Source organism: Monodelphis domestica, chromosome 3 (genome assembly GCF_027887165.1).
Source record: "Monodelphis domestica isolate mMonDom1 chromosome 3, mMonDom1.pri, whole genome shotgun sequence".
NCBI classification, from domain to species: Eukaryota; Metazoa; Chordata; class Mammalia; order Didelphimorphia; family Didelphidae; genus Monodelphis; species Monodelphis domestica.
In genome coordinates this window covers 210,819,595-210,843,888 of record NC_077229.1, presented here as the reverse complement: position 1 = coordinate 210,843,888, position 24,294 = coordinate 210,819,595, and the positions used below count along the sequence as shown (strand labels likewise).

Here is a 24,294-nt window from a genome sequence, read left to right as displayed (position 1 = left end):
TCCCATGCATTTTTTCTGATGCATTTAAAAAACATTCTGAAAAGGGATCCAGGTTTCATCAGACTGCCAAAGGAACTTTTATGTAAAGAAAAAAAGATTAAAAACTCTTGCTCTGGATGAAAGATTGTCATTTTTAGAGCCATTAAGGCTTAGGGAAAGTGAAGGAGATGCATTCTGGGGAGCAACGCTGATGAACTTCAAATAATGGATGGTCAAACAAACTGGATTTAATGCTGTCTGCAACTTATTGGAATACTACTAGAAAACATATGCAATCAGGGCAAATGCTATTTTGTACATTGTGGGGGAATCCTGTGAAACAATCTGAGGTTTAGCCCTGGACTTTGTGGATAATTCTAGTCTCAGGGGATTTTATCCAAAAGTTCAGAGAAAAGTCAAAAGAGGCTAGATGAAGGTAAGAATCAAGAGTTATGGGGAAAACAGTTTCCAATTTACATGCAAGGAGTTTCCTGGGAATACAAAGCATTTTCTGAAAATCATTTGGTGCACAAGTCATACTTAAAATCTAATTGATCAGACAAATATTTACAGAGTACCTAATGTGCTCAAAACACAAAGAGAAACTCTAAAGACAATCTGCTAGCCACATAGAACTAAAAGGAAAGAAAAGACTTAGACACACACATTGGAGAAAGCAAGACATAGCAGAGATAGAGGGCCAGCAATAGAGAGGAGGTAGAGACAAAAACAGAGGCAGGGGGGCAGCTGGGTAGCTCAGTGGATTAAGAACCAGGCCTAGAGACGGGAGGTCCTAGGTTCAAATCCGGCCTCAACCACTTCCCAGCTCTGTGACCCTGGGCAAGTCACTTGACCCCCATTGCCTAGCCCTTACCACTCTTCTACCTTGGAGCCAATACACAGTATTGACTCCAAGATGGAAGGTAAGGGTTTAAAAAAAAAAAAGAAAAGAAAATGTTCAGCAAGGATTAATGATCAGATTTCCAGACCTCTACCTTCTGGCCACTCAGTAATTGAGTGAATTTAAGCAATTCAAGGCAACAAAGTTTTATTTTTATTATTAATATAACTATTCATTATGGTTCTGAATCTATGGCATTGTAGATAAAGCACATGGATTAGGAAAACTTGACTGGACAAGTCATGTAATCTATTTGCCTCACTTTCTTCATCCGCAAAATGGGGATAATTCTAGCAACTTCCTCCCATTGTGAGGATAAAAAGAAATAATTATAAAGTGCTCAGTACAGTCCTATAGAAAACATCACTGTTATGGGAGCCTCATGAAGAATGCATCTTCAGTTTGTTCTTCTCAAGGAAGATTATATATTGGAATATATTGGACCAATCTCTAATGGCCCTTCCTTTCATCTCCCAAGATTCTGGGTTCTAAGTTGAGGGCCAAAGTAGAATAATAAATAAATAACAATAAAATAAGTGAAATAAAAATAATAAAATAAAATAAATAAAAAATATAAATAATATAAATATATTATAATATATATTATAAATATAATATAAATATATAATATAAATATAAATTAAAAAAATAAAAAAAATAAATAATAAAATTGAGTTCACAGGAACAAGAAATTAATTTAAGTGAGGGGAGGGAAGGGAGGGGGTAGTTCCAGAACACCTTCATGGTGGATTTCAGTAGAGTTCTTAGAGGTGCACAGGAAATAAGAAAAGAGCAAACTGAAAATAAAGGCAAAAATCCTAGTGTGGGGAAATGCTTTGGAGGATTATGGAAGAGATGTAAATATCCCTAAGGCAAGTTAGATTTAAAAAAAAAAAAAGCTAGAGGAGCCAAAAATCAGGCATTAAAGGCTTTTGGAATAAAGAGGTGCCGATGATGTCAGAGAACTGTTTTAGGAAGATTATGTGGGTTCTTCCAGTGAAGACGCAATCTGATATCCCATGGTGGTATGGTGGCTAAAATGCCAGCAGAACATAGACTTAAGTGGGTTTTCTGAAACTAGACAGGTGAGTCGAGACTCAAGATGAAGATACATCTTTTGTACAAGATTGGGACTGGTTAAATATGGAGAGAAATTCACTAAACTATATGCGAAATGCAGAGTGTTTCTGGCATAAAAATTCTGGAAATTCTAGAAAAGAAGAGTTATAGTCTACATTGACATAATGCCTGATATTACTAATTCATCAAAAGCATTTCAGGTGCTCAAGTAGACAAAAGATTGCAAAAGTCAAAATTGGCATATCAGAAGTAAAGGTAATAGCAGAGAAGATGGAGACAAAAACAGATAAAACCAACAGAAAATGCTGACTGGTGCAATTGACATCAGAGGGGAGGTGGTCACAAGACATCCCAGCCTGCTCACTACACACCAGGCTCAAAGACTAGTTTTTCACCCTGCCACATGAGATATTTCTCAACTCTACTGCCAATCCTCCTGGCAACTTGAGCTCCCTTTTTATTATGCTGTCTTGAATATAAGCTCCTTATAAGCAGGAACTGTCATTCTTTTTGCTTATACTTATGATAGCAGGATCTAGTACCAGGCCTGAGGATGGTATATTCTATCTTTGGACATTAGTATGAATTTTTAATAGATCTGTGACCACAATGCAGCTAATTCTTTCCAATGATAAAGATGACAAATTTTCTAAGCCTTCTTGTCTAGGTCCTCCCATGAATTCTCCATGACGCATTCCAAAAGCTCTCACATTGCAAAAACATTAGTGTAAAACTGCAACAATTCTCCCATCTGTTATTCCTGACTCCTTCTCCCAGATAATTCCTTCTAAGTTGTTTCTTACGGAAAAATCAACATTGGTAATAATATTAAACCATATAACTGCCCACTGCCTCATGGGTCACCCACCATTTTGGTTCTTTGAAGACAACAGAGTTGTTCAGTGACTGGCCATCATATGGCCAGACTGCATAAGACCAATGAAATGCTAAAAAGATGACTTTTTAGGTCAAGAAGGAGTAGATTATGAGAAGTACTGCCTTTAATCAAGCCTATTTTCTGCCATCTATTCAGGTTAAGATCCAGCTCATTGTAATATCTGCAATACCTATTCAGGACATAATATGCTCATGGTCTCATTCCATGGGCTGCCCACTCAACTACACAAAGAGACACTGTGGGACACTGGAGAATGCAAGGAGGCTTGATGTCAGGAGTCAGGGAAATCAGATACAAACTATAACCAACACCCTCCACTCATTCCTCTTCTTCCCTAAATTCAGAAAATAAATTTCAAAGTGTGGGCCTGTGGATTTATCAGATTTTATACTATAAACAACACAAATATCAAAATAGACTTCTTGTAAAGGGGTAGAATGTTAAATCATGCACATCGACCTTTGAAGTAAAAAAAGGAGATGTTGGTATCCCTTCTAGAAAATGTGTCTTTGAAACACCCTCAATAAAATTTTTTGGAAATCCAACACATTTGCTCTCTTCTACTTTAAACTTATCTAAGAGTTACTCAAAGAAATTCACTTTACCTGTTAAGCATGAAGTTCAATAATGACTCAAATGAATAAACCAGGCTTCAGTTCATTAGAAAAACATGCAGCCTATAATAACAACAGGGTATGTTGGTAGGTTTTGCTGAACTATTTTTCCCCACTTATTCTTTGTTATATAGGAAGGATCATTGGGAAGGGGAAATATTAAGAAATAGAAAAGATGTAAAAACTAAAAATAGCAATTCCTTGAAAAAGCTACCTTAGAAAATTAATTTACAAACTAAATAATAAAAAATTAATTAAAAAATTATAAAAATGTAAATTAAAAAATTTTTAAATGTGATACTCACATTCCAATGGTTCATTGTTCTTCAATATGCCTACTACATTGTAAACACTTAAAAGTTGTTTATTGATTGAATTGGGGAAAGCCATGTAAACTTGAAATATTTGGCACTTCTTGACTCAAAGACTTCCAAATAAATATCATAGTAATTCTAACCCAGAAAAAGAAGACAGTCGACATAAGAAACTGAAATAAAGAAAGGTAAGTGATTTGTTTTCCCCTGCTTGGAGATCATTCTGAAGGAACATATTTTCTGATTTCTTCCCTCAGAATTCTTACCACAAAAGATATTATTACCAGTCAATGTCCACCAGAGAAGCAGAACTTTGCTCCTTTAACAAAAGAGAAGTAGGCATTGGACAGTCTTACAAATGTCCCCCCAAAAACAGAGACATAGGCAAAAATTCCTATTTTTTCTAAAAAATTCCTATTTTTTCCATACCCAAAAAGCTGTCTGTGATATTTCAGTGGCTACAAAGGAGTTTTCCTCCACACATATTTAGAAAAACAAACACTTTTTAGCCAACCACAAATTCTTACTTACCCTAATAAGCCTGGAAGAAGGCTTGAAAACCAGTTGGGGGTGGAGAGGGTGCTAGGGGAGGGGAGGGTGCCACTATCCTAAGAACAAAATACCTCCCTCTATGCTGAAAGCCCGACAAAGACCCCAACCCCTGAGATTGCTTCTGATTCATCAGCAATGTGGTAAAGTCTATATTGTTAAATGGATTAAATAAAAATAAGATTAAAAAGGAAACAGTCATCATCGAGAGGGGGGGTGGGAAGGGGGGGGTGAAGAGAAGAACTACACCAAGTGTATAGGCCCCAGGTTAAGAACTCCCACATTAGTTTACAGATCAGAGTTCTACAGTACATAACCAAAATACAATAATCAATATTAATAATAATCATAATAAAAATCAATAATAATAAATAATACAATAATTTAATGATCAAATTATATGATGTGACATACTATATGTAATGTATATAATATAGTCTCAAAGTAAGTTTTAAAAAAACATCAAGTGTATAGACCCCAGGTACTTCCTAACTGCATGAGCCTGGGCCCTTACCCTTCTTCTGCCATAGAATTAATATTCAGAAGGTGTGGATTATTTTTTTTTTAACATTCCTATGTTGGTGAAGAGGTCAGAGTATGTACATACATGCACATACAATAATCAAAATGTAATAATGTAATCAAATAGAATAATCAAAATATAACATGAACAAACTAGAATATGTGCTGTGCTATATATATATATATATATAACATAGTTTACTTGTATACATAATACAAGTTTTTAAAAAACAAAATGTATAGAACCCAGGTCAAGAACTCATATATTGGTGAAGAAACCAAGGTTCTACATGTTAGTATTTCTTTACCTTTTCTACTGTACTCTTTCACTCAATCAGTACTTATTGAACCATGTGCAAAGCACCATACTGGGCCAAAAGAGAACAAATATGCAAAACAGAATATGGGAAAAGGTTTGGCCATTCTGAAAAGCAATTTGTAATTATACTTCCCCAAAAAGTGAACTAAATCTGTATATTCTTTGTTGCAGAGATTCCACTACTGGTTAGGTATCCCAAACAGGTCAATAGAAATAAAGGTTTCAAGCATATCAAAATATTCATAGTAGTACTTTCTGAGGCAGGAAAAACCAGGAAATAAAAGAATTGCCTATCATTTGGAGAATTGATAAAATTGTTGTAAATGAATTTAATGGAATATTGTTGCACTATCAGAAATTAAAAATTTAGAGACATGGGAAGATTTATAAGAAATAATGTATGATAAAGTAAGTAGCAATACACAAAAGGAAAAAGTGGGAAAAATGAAACTAAATCCTGGCCTAGACCTAGCTAGACCAAACCTAGCCCTAGAGAAGAGCTGAGAAAATGTCTTTTTAGAGAAAGGATCTTTTAACTGCAAAGGTGACTGGATTATTGCATATACTGTCAGAAAAAGTCAATCAGTTAATACCTTCCCCATAAGATAAAATAACTACTGTTTATCTTGTAAATACCTGATTATTTATTTACTTATATCCTATCCTCCCTGACTTCCATAAAAATCTAAGCTACCCCAGAACAAAGTACTGTTTTTGCCTTTCTTTGCATCATTAGCACTAGTGAATGGCACATAGGAGAGGTTTGTAATGAATGCCTTTTAACTTAAGTCATACACAAAGTGTGGCACATAGCAATGCTTAATAAATATTCTGAATCACTGACAGAGAAACTTCTCTCTTTTCAAATCTGTTCAAAATAGATGCCTAGCTAGGTGGGTGAGAGAGTCAAGGAGTAATATTTGGAAATGAATGTACCAAAAAACACTAAATTAAGAGGAAAGGGAAGAAGCTACTCAAATACCTTAAAATTTAACTGCACGTGAGAATCGTATTCTCATAGGAACACACAAACTTTGAAAATATATCATTCACTAAACATTCCCATATACATTATGGCTTAAATCCAGAATTCACCCCCCATTGGGCTATCAAGAGACACAAGCCCAATAACGAGTCAATTCCTATTATCCCTAACCTACAAGAGTCAGAGTAACTCTAAGCCCCAGATGTCTACCTAGCAGGGTCAAAACCTGCTTTTGGGAAGCATAGTTGAGGGTCTAGTGCCTAAACTCAAGAGTCACTCCAGATTAATCCTCTCCTTTTGACTCCATAAAGAGGGCAAAGGAGAGAAGGAAAGAGGCAAGTGGATAGATGGACAGACAGACACGGAACTTCCAGGGTAACTAGGACTATAAAAATATAATTCTTATGAAGGGAAAACCTTCCCTCAGCTATAGGCAGAACAGCATGAGATCCCTTCAGGGGGCTGGATGGTCTGGCAATAAAGCACTTCCAGTACTAAATTTGGATTCCAAGTTGGAACACTCACATCTCCCCAGGCAGGCTTGCCATAGCAATGAACTTTATTAGAGAGGGAGGAGATGAGATACGCCTGGGTGTGAATCCAAGCTGTTACTTGTAGTCACCCAACTGCAGCAAGAACCTTAGCTTACCAAGCATGTCTGCCCATGAGGGCTGGCTTCCCCATTCTTTACCCAGTGAAGCCCTGCATGCAAAGCTAAGTACCCCTAGGAAATAAGTCTAGTGCCCTTCTTGGAAGAAGAAAAATTCTGCCAAGCAACTCAAACCAGGTAAAAATACAGGTGTCCCTTGGCACTGGGTTCAATCTCCATTTCGAATGTGCTCTGAGGCAAGCAAGTCCTCTAACGACATTTTTTTCCTAAACTATAAAATAGTGAAACTAAATAGCCTCAAAAGTCTCCTAACAACTCTAGAACTATGATCCAAAGATACCAGATCTGTTACTCAAGCTTGAAACCCAATGAAAAAGTAAAGACCTATTCTTGAAGGCACCTTCCTTTCCTCAATTTCATATCCTCACCAAGAAGTCTCCCAACCACAAAGGAATATTTCGGGTATGAAGTAAGGCACTGATTTTCTAGAACTCATTATTAATGACGATGAGACATAGTTTTCCAGGTAACTAAACTTCCCCTTCTCTCCCAATCTCATCTGTAAAATCTTGAAGATGGATAAAGTGAGTTCTTAATTGCCTTCCTATTACAAAAAGTCTACAAAATCCTGTGTCTGAACAATCTATATATTGGGAGAATAAATAAATCCAATCTTGAAGAGTTAAGTACATGATTAAACGATCCTCGATTATGACACATCAGTCTGGCCTACACTTTCAAACCAAAATCTAAATCTGAATATTACCTAGCCTCAGGACACCTAGATTTCTAAATTCCAAGGATTTCTTGAATACATAGATAATAAAATTCCCCTTAAGACTCAAATAAAGAATAAAATTTACCTAAGAACTTTCTCCTTATCTCACCTCAGATTTTCCTTTTTGTTTTAAACCCTTTCCTTCCATCTTTAAGGCAGAAGAGTGGTAAGGGCTAGGCATTGAGGGTTAAGTGACTTGCCCAGGGTCACATAGCTAGTTCAGATTTTCTGAAAATAGATTTTATATTGGCAAAGAAGAGAGGGGGCTAAAAATGAAAATGAGACAGTTTGCCAGTGAAAAACTTTTTTTTTTAATGACATCTGAAGGCTCACCTTCAAAGATAACAGTTTGATAAGTACCCAAATAAAGCATTCCAGTTCACTGATGATAGGTAATAAAATAAATTTAAAAGATACTAATGCTAGGTATATGGGAACTCCAGAACTTATTTTTCACATTAAAAAAGAAAATCCTGGTCTCAAAGAGCCTACCATCTAGATGCAATGGAAATTACCACACAACTGCACGCAAATATGAAGTAAAGAAGAGTAGCCAACAAGAATGGAGAGGGGGCAACAGAGGAAACCAAATAAGTCACGAGTATGGTTGTCATCTTGGGAACCTAAATTCATGTGCCAACTCAGATTGAGTAACCACGGGGAAAGATGCTTCACCATTCTGTCACTCAAGTTGCCATAATACCCTACCTTCCTCAAAGAGCCATCAAGGAAAGGAATTTGTAAGCCATAAAGAGTACCATGTAATTGTGAGCTAATACCAGAGAAGGCCTGTGGAAAATTAATATTGAATTGTAATATTAGGTAAAATCACTTCTTCTCCATGAAGGGAAGGGCTGAGCCATCAGGGTAAACACAGTCTAAGGGAAATCAGCAATCTCTAGCAGCCATAATAGACTCCAGAGGGTTGCCAGTCTGGGGGTCTTCCAGGTCACAGCAAGGACACTGGTGATAAAAGTAACAAAGGAAGAGGGGAAGTCTCTAAGTCCACCTCCTTGGGGGCTTTTTACCAGAGATATCTTGGCATGTTATGGGGAGGTACTGAGAGGGGAGGGACATAGAAACCTACACCAGAGGAGAGAAGCTCTCCTTTTTTTTTTCACCCTGCCAGACTGTCTTGACCGGCCAGTTAGTAAATAATTTTTAAGTTAAGAAATACTGACTCAAGAATTTCAATCATTATATGTTTCACTAGGCAAAGATGCTAGATAAGGAAGGCTTTAGTAGAGATGAGACAACAGGCATGAAGAATTCCTGAAAATAAAACTGTTACGGTTCCTCTAGAATCTAGAGTCTAGATGCTGTTCAAGTATAAATGAATGATTCAAATGCTGCTCCTCAAGTATGAAATGGAGCTATGACCAAAAAGGTTCTTGCCTTACATTTAACTAGGCTAAAAGTTAAGAGTCCCCTTTTGTGCAAATTATAGTGTCTATTAAGGATACATGACTGAAGAGACAATTGGCATCCAGCTATTACTTATCCTCACCTAATTTAGGGAGAAAAGATGAAAACAATGAATGAATCACTTGTGCCTGTGACTAAAGAAAAGAGATACAAAACACTGAGTTCTATCTAACTACCAATTCCACCGTAAGCAATTCCACCAAAGCCACCTATGATTGCTTGCCTTAATAAATTGTTCTTCCTATTTTCTCATGTCTCTATCTTGAAGCAAAATTTTGCATGTTTTGCTCCCTACTCTTAGAGATTTAACTCCTCGTTTCTCGAAGACGTTCCAAAATTCCCTCCTTTATCCCTTCTAATTTACCCTAAAAAGAATGTTACATACATCTCCCTGGGATAGCAGGAATTAGGACACAACTTCATTCTACAATCCAGTCAAGATTTCTTCGTCTGGCCAGAGGAGCTGCTGGATTTCAGATACTATTTATAGAAAGTAAACAAATTTGAAATACAGCTAATAACTCCCTCCCTCTCTTAGTATGTAATTATGTGTACCCATTATTACTGTGTAATTATTTGTGTACCATGTTATTATTTAAGTGTCCCTAATTTTGGACCTAGCTGGCCAAGAGCTCTGAGGGCAAAAGAGAAAACATCCTTGTAAGCACCCAGCCTTGAAAAAGGAGGCTCCATTTTCAATTTATGGTAATGTCCACCACATTTTCCCCTTCCTAGAATTCTGAAGTATCTGTCAATTAAATTTTAGGAACCAAAAAACAGTGGCAGGAGGCAAAAACAGGGTTCCCAATGAGCCTCCAGAACTCACAGATGTACCCCACTCTCATGTGCTCTTCCCAACACCTCCAGCTGTAACCCTGCTAGCTCTCCTACCCAGATAATCCATAACACCATACAGAATTCAACCTTGACTTCACCTTGACTCTCACCAGCACCACTCACTGAAGAATCCTAAGAGGGAAGAGACAAGGTGCATTTCTTGTCCACTCTGTCTTACTTGCCTAGAGCCAGGCAATACAATTGTGTAAACAAGACTTCCTCTTACTGCAACTGACCACACCAGAGTTACAGCAGGATGTCACGTGAGACACAAGGCTTGGGATTTAGTCACTTTTAAAGCTAGAGGACATGGGGGCACAGCTAGGGGCTTCAATGGATAGAGGGTCAGTCCTAAAGACAGGAATTTCTGAGTGCAAATCTGCATAGACACTTCCTAGCTGTGGGATTCTGGGATTAACTCGCCCCTGACCCTTACCCCCGCCCTCCCACCATTGCCTTACCACTCTTCTGCTGTAGAACCATAAACATTGATTATAAGATGGAAAATAAGAGTTTAAAAAAAACGAGTGGAAATTAATCTAAACCACATACATAGGGAGTAAGAGGGGTACTGACTTGAATGAAATAAGATGAACACTTCGCTAAGCTGTTCCACATGGACTTTCAGATTTTGAAAATTGCCTCCCGATACATATGCTGATATTTCAAAAGTACGGTGTGTGTGTGTGTGTGTGTGTGTGTGTGTGTGTGTGTGTGTGTGTGTGTGTGTATGTGTGTATGTGTGTGGCCTCCTTGTCCTAAATAGGACTGCTTTAAACACAGAGCAACCAATTCAAATGGGGGGTGGGGGGGTGGCCGGAGACGACGCACAGTGCGCAAGGACTTCCTATCTGGGTGACCTGATTTGAACAATTTTTCCCCCTTGGCATTAACAAATACACTTGGGCCACTGGTTGCTACTACTCCCTCCTTCACTTCTGTTGTTGGTTGTCTCTTGAACCCAGGATGACGATTGTCTTTGTGCATTTTTGTGCACAAAGACACTTGTGCATGAAGATTTAAGTGGGAGAGTGGATGCACAGAGACAGTCCCACTCTCTCGGCGTTGGAAGTCTGGGTCCAGTGGCATTAAAAGTCATTACACCTGGAGACTTCCTCAGCTGCATTGGATGGCCCTGTTGTCTTTTGTGCTCCAACACGCCCTAAGCACTCCACAGTGCTTTGCTGTGTCGCCCTCTCAGCCGTTGAACCTTCTTGTTGGTTTCTTCCGCCTGTTCTGCCGAAGCAGTCTTCACATGCTGGGTGAGCAAAGCCCTGGTTCACCAGGGGTCGACGAAGACCCGATGGCTACTCTCACAAGGTTTAGCCGGCCTGTCGAAGCCGTTGCCCGGGGTGAGGTCACTGCCGCATGCTAGCAGCTACTAGGAGCCACAAGTGAGAGCTGGGGTGTATATTGAAAGGAATATTAACACTGTTTACAAAGCTCTTAAAGATTTACAAACTACATTATCTCCTTTGATCCTCATTAACCCAGTGAGCTTTACTGCCACCATGAGCATCATAATACTTTCTAGAACATAATAAATGCCTCATATTTGATGATCCCCATTTTACAGAAAAGAAAATTGAGCTTCAGAAAGGAAATTATGTGGCATGCCCAGGGCAACAAGGAAAAGTTAAGTTTCTGTAGCTGGATGTGAACTCAGGTCCTTTAGACACCAACTCAACCTGTTATCCACAATAGAGAGATTACAATTTTTCAACACATGTTCATTTTGGGAGAAAGAAGAGGTTCACATGTATTAGCTTTTATGGAAAGATTCTGTTGGAGTTACAAGAGTTAAGAAGGCATCTTTGGGAATGTCTTCCCTTGCCACTCTCCCCACCTCCACCCCACCAAATACCAGGTCCCTGCCAAACAACATCAATTGATAGGCCCCCTTTCATACAGGAAACTCCCCTAAGAGCTAAGAGACTAGGACAAAATCAGACACCATATCTTGTACCCAGCAATGTCTTCATGGTTCACATAGATGACTACTAGATTTCCTCAAAGAATAGGTATGTGCTACTAAAATTTCTAGAAAGCTCAGAAGTTACATGGCCAACTTTCTGCTCCCTTTAACCTTTCCTTTTAACCAGCCAATCAACTCAAGCCTCTCCCTCTTCTGCACAACTGCAGGCACAATGGACTAAGGATGGCCCCAAAAAAGAATTAACAGAGGCATGGAAATCGCCTGAAGCAAGACAAGCACCAGGGATCAAGGTGACTTGACTTTGTGCAGGGAGGTCCAACACCACAATCTCAGGCTCCAAAGGAGACTCAAACTCAAAACAGGACTACACCACCAGGACAAACGGTCTCTTCAGGGTTTCAGAGTCCTGTGCAATTACAGCAGCCTAATTGTTAGCCCTGTTTCTATCTACACACAAAATCCCTTGTCCCAACTACTGAATTAGAAAAAAATTATATGCCTAAAAAATAAGAATAAATCTTAAAGCCATAACAGATGTCAAGTAATATCAAAATATTTTCCTCACTCTTGGGTGGTCCCTTTCTGAGACTGAGGTTTGTGCTTTACTCTATGTCCTTAGTGAGGTAAAGAAGAAAATGTTCTTCCAATGGAAGGAACAAAGGGCTGTCTTCAAAGACAAATGCAAAAACTTCTACCAAGTAGGCACCAGTGCCCATGGAAGTGCCTTGAGTCAGGGTCTCAAAAACAAGCAGAGATCAGTGTAAAAGAGACACCAAATACAGAGGGTGATGCTGGTCTGCAGGAAGGCCCTGAAGCAGAATGCGCAACCCATCACATGGGGAATTTCTTCTTAAAACATGTACTTTTTCAACTTTAGTTGCCAGAGAAAGCAGCAGCATAGAAAAAGGAAGGAAGAATTAAAGATTTTCTAGGAGGGCTGCAAAGGCCCCACTAGTTCTCCAAATTCAGTGCTGTTACCATAACTGGAGAAGAGAGTCAACTCACCATTCACCGTTTTCAGGCTCCCATTTATGCTGTCACCATGCTGTCTCTTCTGTGCATTCTTAAACTCCTTTAGAGACAAATAAAGGACTTTGCGTACCACCCTTTCTTCTGACCATGGAATCCCATCACTGTCATCCTGAAGATAATAAAGAAAAAGGGAGAAGGAGGCAGGGGAGGAATAAAAAAAAAAGGTTACTCAAAAGAACTAGTAGGCAACTCTTCAGATTCAGATTCAAGAAAATTTCTCAAAGAAGAAGTGTCCAATACCCATGTCCTGGATGTCAGAAAGCATTATAACACAGGAGGGATAGAGGCTCTGGCATTTCAACCATCAAGGCAGCAAACAAGCACATGGCCACATCTATTCTCCAGATCAGAGTTTTTCATGGACCATTTAAAAATAAACAAAACATTAACTGCTGCAAACTTCCCTTAGATACTCAATCACCAGTAATAGCAATATAGTTTATGAGCAGAGCTTAGAAATTGAGTAGTTTTAACTAAAATCAGAAGGAAAACAACAAATTGGGAAAAAATTCTTCATAAAAACCTCTGACAAAGGTTTAATTACTCAAATTTATAAAGAGCTAAATCAATTGTACAAAAAACCAAGCCATTCCCCAATTGATAAATGGGCAAGGGACATGGATAGGCAGTTTTCAGATAAAGAAATCAAAACTATTAATAAGCACATGAAGAAGTGTTCTAAATCTCTTATAATCAGAGAGATGCAAATCAAAACAACTCTGAGGTATCACCTCTCACCTAGCAGATTGGCTAACATGACAGCTATGGAAAGTAATGAATGCTGGAGGGGATGTGGCAAAGTAGGGACATTAATTCATTGCTGGTGGAGTTGTGAATTGATCCAGCCATTCTGGAGGGCAATTTGGAACTATGCACAAAGGGCAATAAAAGAAAATCTACCCTTTGATCCAGCCATAGCACTGCTGGGCTTGTACCCCAAAGAGATAATAAGGAAAAAGACTTGTACAAGAATATTCATAGCTGCGCTCTTTGTGGTGGCCAAAAATTGGAAAACGAGGGGATGCCCATCAATTGGGGAATGGCTGAGCAAATTGTGGTATATGTTGGTGATGGAATACTATTGTGCAAAAAGGAATAATAAAGTGGAGGAGTTCCATGGAGACTGGAACGACCTCCAGGAAGTGATGCAGAGCGAGAGGAACAAAACCAGGAGAACATCGTACACAGAGACAAACACACTGTGGTATAATCGAACGTAATGGACTTCTCCATTAGTGGCGGTGTAATGTCCCTGAACAATCTGCAGGGATCTAGGAGAAAAAACACTATCCATAAGCAGAGGACAAACTGAGGGAGTAGAGGAAAAGCAACTGCCTGACTACAGTGGTTGAGGAGACATGACAGAGGAGAGACTCTAAACGAACACTCTAATGCAAATACTAACAACATGGCAATGGGTTCGAATCAAGAACACATGTGATACCCAGGGGAATCACGCGTCGGCTACGGGGGGTGGGAGGGAGGAAAAGAAAATGATCTTTGTCTTTAATGAATAATGCATGGACATGATCAAATAAAATACTATTAAAAAAAAAAGAAATAGAGTAGTTATCATTACCAATGTTCTAAAGCATCTTTTCCTCATTTTCTTAAATTTAAAAAAAAAGGGGGGAGGGGGAATATCAAATTTTATGAAATGGCACATTTGTACTAGATACTGGATGGAGAAAGAGAAAAATGAACCATCACTCAAAAGAGATTCCATTCTCTTGGGGTCACTGAGGATTGTAATGGGGAGATAAGATGAACAGAGATAGACAAATAGAAGCAATGTTATGAGGGTAAGGGAAGCATCTCAAATGCCAGATCAGGTAAGAGCCTCCACAATACAGGTGGTACCTGAACTGGCAGGGAAGCACCTAAGCATCCTTAGGACTGGCCTCAATGGCCTCGAAGTTTTCTTCCAATGTTAAACCTGTGACACCTGCAAGCAGCTCTCTTCACCGTGTTCACCTATTTGCTACAATGACGCTTTTTTCAAGTTTTCATCTCTCTGTCCTCTAATGTCCTCTAGTGAGGAAGAAGGGAAATCCAGATAGAGCAGACAGCCGGAAGTCTAAAATGCACAAAAGGGAATAACTGCACTTTTCCACCCTTAATAGAAAGTTATATTGTTGAACTTGTGTTTCACGATCATCCAAGTTTGATAGCGGGGAGGAAAAGGGACATAAAATTGAAAGCTGGAGAACTAATTAGGAAAATAGAGGCAGGTAGGTGGGCACAGAGGATAAGAGTGCAAGATCTGAAATCAGGAAGATGTGAGTTTAAGTCTAGCCTCTGATACTAGCTGTGTGATTCTGGACAAGTGCTTTAATTTTTTGACTATTTAATTTTTTATCTTTAAAATGGGGATAATAATTGCCCCCAAATTCCCAGAGTAGTTTGAGACGATAAAATGAGTTATTTATAAAAATTTTTACGAATGTTAATGTGACATAGAAATAATAACTGAATAGTCTAGAAGTCAATTCTAAGCTGAGTGGTTTACACTGGACTTGGGTAGTCCAGTGAGACCCACTATCAGGGACAATTTCTGTGACCAGGAGGGAGTCACTTAACTTTGCTGGAAAAATGAAGGGAACAAGATTAAAATGACCTTTGAGATCTTTCCACCTGAACTTATGATCCTATGTGAAGGTGAGGGTAATGGATTAATGAACTAGGAAAACCAAAGTACTTCAGAGAAAAGAATGAGATTAAGGAAACCATGTGTGTATTCCTGTATGCATGTGTCTATCTCTCTACAGAATATGCAAATTACAACATTCAGGAAGGGCATCTAAGGGCTTTCTATTTAAACACAATGAAGAAATCTGAGGAAGTTAATTTAATTTACAAGCTAAGGGAAGATGAATATTTTAGATGTGCACTCATCACAAGGAAAATACAATCTCAAGTTACTCAATTGAACATTTTTCATATGAAGGCAAATACTAAATACATTATCTCAGAATTCAAGAACTACAAACATTATTCCATCTGCACATTCCTGTATATAGAAAACTTACTTGTATTATTTTATGTATTGTTTTACCTTCAAAATTTTGGATACTACTTCAATAGAGTAATGCCATGGAGATCAATAGGAATTAGGGAGGAGTAAAGTAAAGTGAGCAGAACCAGGAAGATAATTTCGATAATAACAATAAATATATAAAATTAAACAATTTGGAAAATTAGGAACTCTGACCAACAACAATGACCAATTCTGATTCTAGAATATTCATAATGAAACATGTTACCAACCTCCAGAGAGAAAGGTTAAAGACACGGAGGACAGACTAAAGAATATCATTTTGGGGGCAGCTGGGTAGCTCAGTGGATTGAGACTCAGACCTAGAGACGGGAGGTCCTAGGTTCAAATCTGGCCTCAGACACTTCCCAGCTGTGTCACCCTGGGCAAGTCACTTGACCCCCATTGCCTAGCCCTAACCACTCTTCTGCCTTGGAGCCAATACACAGTATTGACTACAAAATGGAAAGTAAGGGTTTTATTTTAAAAAATAATAATAATAACATTTTGGAAGTGTTCAATTTAGGAATTTATTTGGCTCAGCTGCCAACCTACATGGGTTAACCTGAAAGTTCTCTAGAATAAAAAAATAAAAAAAACTGTAGGTCCAGGTCCTGGTAATAGATTTTCTTAATAACAAAATTAAGAAATATAATAGATCATAAAGATAGCTATTGAAGAAAATAATAATGGGGATATTGAAAGAAGCAGAAGGGGCTTTTGAAAGAATTTTTTTTAATGCAATTGCTTAAGAATGTAAAGGAATCAGGGCAGCTAGCACAGTGGATAGAATCATACCTGGACACAGGGTTCAAATCTGCCCTTATATACTGTCTAGCTGTGGGACCCTGGGTAAATCACTGAACCCCAGGTGCCTCTCCCTGACTACCACTCTTCTACCTTGGAACATATATTGATACATATATTATAGAATTATATAATATATATCAACAAGTTCAGAAGCCAAGGTTCAATTCCAGATATAAGCATTTTTTCTAATGTAGGCCAGGAAAAAAATATTTATTAAAAAAAATTTTTTTAATTGGAATTCAGTGGCGTGTTAGTTGATTCTATACAATAGGACTCTCTTACAACCTCATTACCATTACCCATTAGGCAGAGAACCAGAGAAAGCTTTGTCATCAGTACCTCATCAACATTGTCACTAACATTTCATAGAGTGCAAAGTATTTGATATGTTATATCTCATTTGATCCTCATACCAACCACTAAGGGAGGTGCCATTAACTCTACTTTTTTTTAGTCATTTCAGTCAAGTCCAACTCTTTGTGATCCATTCAGGGTTTTCTTGGCAAAGATACTGAGCTGGTTTGCCATTTCCTTTACCACAGATGAGAAAACTGAGGCAAACGGTATTAAGTGACTTGCCTAGGCTCACACAGCCAAATTTGAACTCAGGAAGATATTCATCACTACTATTTTTCTAGGTGCCTAATCCCATGAGAAAATTAAGCCTTCCACAGGCATTAGTGCATGCATGACGATTATAAATTTTAAAAGCCCAAATGCATTTTAATAAGAAAATGTCCTGACAATCTCCTGAATTCTGTTTTGGTTGGGGCCTTTATCCTGGCATCTAGTAATTTTGATAAAAAATAAAACACACACACACACACACACACACACACACACACACACACACACACACACACCCATAACCCAAAATTCAATCTGGTAATAAATTGACTCTGATGTTATGATCCCACCGCACACATCACAAAGGAGGCAAGAATTCACAAAATTAAAAATAAAACCAGCTTTTGGGGCTGCAGTCATGATGAATCACCCCTTAATAAATCTCTGGCTCCCTACGAGTTGTTTCCTAGACACATAAACCAAAGACAAAGGTGTTCCAGCAACATACCTCCACTTAACCTTAAGAAAACTTCCACCCACTCACACCAGACTGAGGCAAGGGAAGTATAAAAAGAAACTAGTCCCATGTCTGGATGCTATATAGGAAATATTTAACAACAACTTATGTTTAAAAGTTACCACAAAAATGTAAGTTTATCTAAGTTGTTTTCATCAGAAGGTTAATCACTTCTCAAATTCTTATTAAATATGATGTATGTATGTGTATATGTGCATATTTACATGTACATATGGTCTATTCCAAGGTACAAGAGAGATGGAGACAAAAAAGAAACATTAGAGTTTACATTATGCTGGAGACCACTAGAAAAAGGAGGGGGTAGAGAAAAAGACCTAGCAAAGGGGATAAGGAGTGGTGACTGAACTGAGACTTAAAGGAAGCCAGAGCTGTGAAAGATATATATAAATTCTTAACATCTGTGTTCTAGGTTAATTCCAGGTATATGATATGGCACTTAAGTGTTTCCTGTGCACAAAGAACTGTGCTAAAACCTCGGAACAAAAAAATAAAACTGACAGTCCTTGCCCGCAGAGAGTTTGCATTCTACTGGGAGAAACAACATAAGAGGGGTTTCTACTGTGTCAGAGTGAAAGGTCCCAGGGACTTTCAGGTGAAGTGGGGAAAGGAGATGATGATGGCTTTTCTTAAAATGTCATTCCCACTTTTGATATCAGCTTCCAATCCCTTGGCATTGTGCCATTTGGCACTGCCAAGGACTGTGGGGACAAGAGCTCTCTTTTCTGGGTAGCTGTGGCTGGAGCATCTGCAGATTGCTCTAAGAAGCCAGTCTGGCTAGATTGAAAGACCAACAGAAACCTTCTTCAGCCTTCTCTTACTAGCTGTGCAACTACCAGGGAATCATTCTCCCTCTCTATACCTTTTTTCTTCATTTGTAAAATACAAGTAAATCACAAGTAAAATACAAGAATCACAAGACCTACCTCACAGTCTGCTGGCGATGAAAGCCTTTTATAAAACTTGAAGCACTACAGAAATGACTTGTTATTATCTCTGTCTATAAACTTCCACCTGACTTTCCTTGCTGGCCCAGACCCCAACACAATCATTTAAAAACTCAGAACCTCCCCTTTATTTCAAGTGCAAGTCCAAGTGCTCACTCCAAATATAATTAATATTTCACTAAATGATCACATTCATACATCCATAATTGTATGAGATACTAACGAACTTGACTGATCATAAGCTAAATTTTTGGGCCAACTAATATCTAAAACACCTTCTATCCAAGAACTTAATTACCTTCCTTTGTTTTTTACAACCTGTATGTGTTTGAAAGGAAACAACACATTCATTTAACTAAAAGTTTTTATTCTGCACATGGTATTTGAGTCACATCTCAAAGAGCTGCTTCTTGGGTCCCTTGATCTCTTGGTCACAAGCTAGTGCAGATTTGCCAGAAATATTAAAGGTCTCCTTTCTCCAGATCACAAGGGTTTTTTTTTGTTCTGTGAACAAAAGTTTCACATTTAATTGTTCTTGAACAATTTCATAGCAGATGGTCTTGCTTACACAACTGGATTAGATTTTTATTTCCACAAGTAATAAATAAAATCTTGGATTTATATAATACGGTGTAAATATTTTCTTCTTTTATTTTCATGGGAATACTGTAAGTGCTATTATTATCTGAATTTTACAAATTAGGACAGTGAGATAGGAAGTGAGACTTGCCCAAGGTCATATAATTAATGAAGTCTTCAGTTTGATTTTGAACTCAGGTTTTCCTGACTCCAAGGCCAGCTAGAAGTATCAGGCAGAGTGAAAGGAGCAGAACCAGGACAACACTGAACACAGAGACTGATACACTGTGGTACAATCAAATGTAATGGACTTCTCCATTAGTGATCATGAACAACTTGGAGGAATCTACGAGAAAGAACACTATCCACATCCAGAGGAAAACTCTGGGAGTAGAAACACAGAAGAAAAACAACTGCTTAATCACATGTGTCGAGGGGATATGGTTGGGGATGCAAAGAGCAACAACATGGAAATAGGTTCGGATCAAAGACACATGTAATAATACCTAGGGGAATGGCACATCAGATACGGGAAGGGGAGGGGGAGGAGAAGGAGGGAAAGAATATGATTCTTGTAATCAAAGAATAATGTTCTAAATTGATGAAATAAAATTAAAATTAATAAAATAAAAATAAATTAATGAATGAATAGTGTCAGCATTTACCAAAGATCTAATTAGTCAACTTCAGTGATAAATGACTGGGAAAGAAATAGAAAAGCATCATTCTAGTAAAAAACAACAACTGACTTGTCACTTTACAGTGCAACATATGAGTCAAAGGAAGATTCAAATAATGACATGTTTGCAGTCCTATTCTCCAACTCCCAAATAATTATCCTAGTTTCTTTAATAACATGAGGGGAAAGGAGAGTTCTGGTCAATTTTATTGGTAAGATGGCTTTTAAAGGACTGGTAAGTTGGTGATGAAATGGTTTTCTGAAAATTTAAATAGGACATATTTAAGTTTCTCTGGATAACTTGATATGAACAGTGTCTTACTGCCTTCATTGGATAACTTATCAAGTCATAGGACTAGAACTGAAAGCAAATTCTATCACCTATGGTCCTATGATCTGATCTAAGTCCTTTATATTACTAATGAGAAAAACAAGTCGATGAGGAAACTGACTTGCCCAGGGTAATAAATGAGAGATGAGATTCAGACTCAGGTTTGCCTTTCAGTTCAGAGGTTACTACCAAATATACAATATACAGGGAAGGTAATACAGATAACAAGAGATAGTTAAGAACTAGCAATATTTTGCCTGGAGGGGAAAAAAAACAATAATGATTCATAGTATAATCATTTTAACATGAAAATTGAGAACTTTAACATAAAAACAGTTTTAATCATACCTGAGTAAATGAGAGGTTGATTTATTCTCCCAATTTCAAAAAAAAAGGGGGTATGGGGAAGGGGAATGTGCATGCCAATCTCTATGCTAAATAAGCACTTTACAACTATCATCTCCTCAGATCCTCACAACAACCCTGTAAAGTAGGTGCTACTCTCATCCCCATTTTGTTGCTGTTATTAAGTCATTTCAGCCATGTTCAACTCTGCAAGATCCCATCTGGGGTTTTCTTGGCAGATAATAAGAGTAGTTTGCCATTTCCTCCTCCAGTTCATTTTACAGATCAGGAAACTGAGACAGAGCTAAAGGAGTTTCCTATGGTCACACAGGTGGCAATTAGAGGCTGGATTTGAATCCAGGTCTCCTCCAGGCTTCAGACCAAAGGCACTTTCCACTGCAACAACTAACTGCTTTAAAAAAAAAAAATAGGTACTGCCATTGAGGTTGATTTTATTTATTGGGTCATGGGGAGGGTGCTAGCACAAATGCTAAGGACAGTATAAAATTCTCTTTACACATTGTCCCCAATACTGAAATTAAGTGCTGGTGTCAAATCAAATCAATGTTCTTTAAATAAAGACTAAAATGAAGTACCATGGCAATCTATAATAATCGGTGTGAATAAATCTACTGAGAATTCAAAATATATTTCTACATAATCTAGGCTTTAAAAGTGAATTATTGATTTGATATACCATAACTGCGTCAGTAGTTCATACAATTTATTGTCTGAATACCTATTTGGAAGCTTTTAAAAAACATGGACTATTGATGAGGCAAGCTATAAACTCCACTTGATCATGATAAAGGTTAAAGTCTTTACAGCAGGCAGCCAGTCCTCCAACATAAAGGATGCCAAATTCACTGACAAGATGGTCGCCGCTGGTCTGAAGGATATATTCAGGACACACATATTGAATAACCAATATAATATTGCAAGAAAACAATGGTATTCATCAAAGTTTAATGACCAATTTGGGTAAAATGCTTTATGGTTTACAAAGTTCTTCACATGTACTATTTCATTTAAAATCCATAATAACCATTGAAGGAGGTACTATTGCTAAACTTAGATCCATTTTACAGATGGAGAAACAGAAACTCATACCTGACACCTCTAGTAATGGCCCACTGGGGTCAACCTACATTACAATAAAAGAGGGAGTCACAGCACCAAGGAGAAGGAATAATTATCTAAACACAAGCATGTCAACAAGCTGTCTAGTACAGGTATTCGAAGGTCTAACCTGGTATCTATTTCTGTTATCTATGATCTGACCTGTCCCACAATCTCCCTTCAAATAAGCAAAACTTGGTGTGGCCTTTGTTCTGATAGATGTACAATTAGAATGCATTTATTTGTATGTTATGAAAAGCAATATATCTGCCAAATTCCTCTAACATTCTCACACACAAAACTTGGATCTAGAGTATACTCTTTCATTTTGCATGGAGGCTGGACAACAGAACTTCTTCTAATAATGATCCCTCCCAAATCTACATATCTGATAACTAACTTACAAATATGGAATAAGTCTTACCAATAGAAATTACGCACACAAAATACAGTTTGGATCCAAATACTGTGAGTTACTATGGATAAACCAATCTTACAAAATATGGTCTGGATAGACCTTTCTTCTTCTTAAGTATTCATGTCCAAAGAGAAGCCAATACAACCAAAAGGCACCAAGATTGCCTTTCTCTACAACCTTCAAATAAAAAGGAAGCTGATATGAAAATCACATTGGCATTAAACCCTTGGAGGTGAGCACACCTGTATTTTGAATTAATGTCAAAAATCTTCCATGTGGTTTTAAGTATCTGATCTGGTTTGGTTTATATCCAGGGTCATAAATCAACAGAGGGAGAAAGGTAATAGTTACATGCAGCATTAAGTTCCATGTAAAACTATAAAAGCAGTCTCAAAGAGAATGTAGCATTTAATAGAACTTGATACCCCCACTACGTACTGATGTTAAGGCTCCAAATAACTAGTGCTAAAGAAATGAAGAGGAGTGGTGGACAGAATGACCAAAGCTTCCTCATTTCATTCTGCCAAGAAAAACGTTTAAAGGAAAACTGAGATCCTAAATTGGAGGAAGAGGGGAGTGAGGGCAGAACAATATCACAGTTTCAGTGAGAGAAAGAAAGAAGTTTAAATTTCCTCATTTATCAAAATTAGACTGACCCTTCAAAGCTCACTACTGGTAGCATTTGCCCTAAATGCCACTTCTACTAGCACTGTCAGCTTAATTGATTTTCTTGTACTCCTAAAACCAGAGCTCAAAAGGTCAGCCCCAACTAGCAAGACAAATCTACAAGTAAATTAAAATATTTTTGCTTTCCCCTTTCTTTCCCATTTCTTTTTTTGGGGGGAGGGGGGGGAGAAAAGGGGTTGAGAGGAGGTTGGTGGTAGGGAGGGGGTTTAGTGGTGTCAGATCTTCAAAACCAAATACCCTTAGCATGGGAAGCAAATTATAGGGGAGGGGGCCTTCAAAGGAGATTGGGGGAGGAGGGGCACGCAAAAATGAGTGAGAATATATGCAAATTCCCCCATCGTGTTATACACACCACAAAGACTGGATTTTATCAACCTTAGTAAGAATTATCTGGAATTTTTGGTATGACTAGATGGATACATGAGACACTGAAGGTTTAAAAAGTCACTCAACTGTTTTCTGGTCTATTATTTTTCTTCCAAAGACAACCTAAAATACAATTTCACCTTCCCTTTTCTCCTCCTTCCAATTTTTAGTAATGCTAAATTGGTCCATTGGCATGAACAGATGCAATCAAATGTGGTTGGATCTGTTCACTTTTCACCAAAATCTATTTAATAAAATTTGGTGATAATTAAAGGACACTTCCACCACCAAGGAAGCTCTCCAGACTCCTGAAAGGGTGAGGATGGGAGAAGCTGTTGCTGGAGATGAATAAAGCCAAATATAGCCCCTCACATCCGCAAAAGGTAGAGAAGGATTTGCTCAATGAAACATAATCTAGGAATGTGATTAACTATTACAAATTATAAACCTGACAGATTCATAGAAACTCTGCATTTGTTACACAATTTTTAAATGCAGAGTTTTAAAGTGAATAGTTCCAAAACAATCTACATGATGACCAAAATAATATAAGGAATACCAAAATTCTGATCATTATAATGATGTGATGAAGTAATGAAGATAAAACCTACTCCCCACATCTTCACATAAAAAGAAAATAGACTAGAAATTCTGAAAGAAGTATTTCTGTACTGACATAGTCAATATAGCTAAGTTATTCATCAGTTTTGTTGGAGCATGGGGGTAGGGATGGAGGAAGTTGATGTGATTCAAAGTGTAACAGCTTCAATGAAACATTTAAAAATATACTTAAAATTCTACAGAGGGAAATTTTAATAGGTCTACAGATGAACAAAGAAGATAGTTGGGACGGTTGGAATCAACATTTAACTATATATATATATATATATATATATATATATATATATATATATATATATATATATATATATTCACACACACACACACATATATATATATTAAATTATTTAACAGTTCAGTGTCAGAGAAACCTCTTTTCTATTATTTTTTAATGAAAGTCATGTTTGTATGTCAGCTAAATTCATAATGAAAAACATTTCCTCAAAAAAAAATGTACTATTTTGTTGCTAAAGCTCC

At 37.6% G+C, this 24,294-nt stretch overlaps 1 protein-coding gene across 4 annotated transcripts in view; it reads right to left on the bottom strand.

Annotated features, from left to right (window-relative positions):
• JARID2 (jumonji and AT-rich interaction domain containing 2) overlaps window positions 1-24,294 on the bottom strand; it is a 309,369-nt gene that overhangs the window by 157,079 nt on the left and 127,996 nt on the right. For all 4 annotated transcript variants that reach the window (XM_056823455.1, XM_056823456.1, XM_007487918.3 and 1 more), the window contains one exon: window positions 12,753-12,888. In XM_056823455.1, coding sequence (XP_056679433.1) covers window positions 12,753-12,888 — 136 coding nt within the window. The remainder of the gene's footprint in view (window positions 1-12,752; window positions 12,889-24,294) is intronic.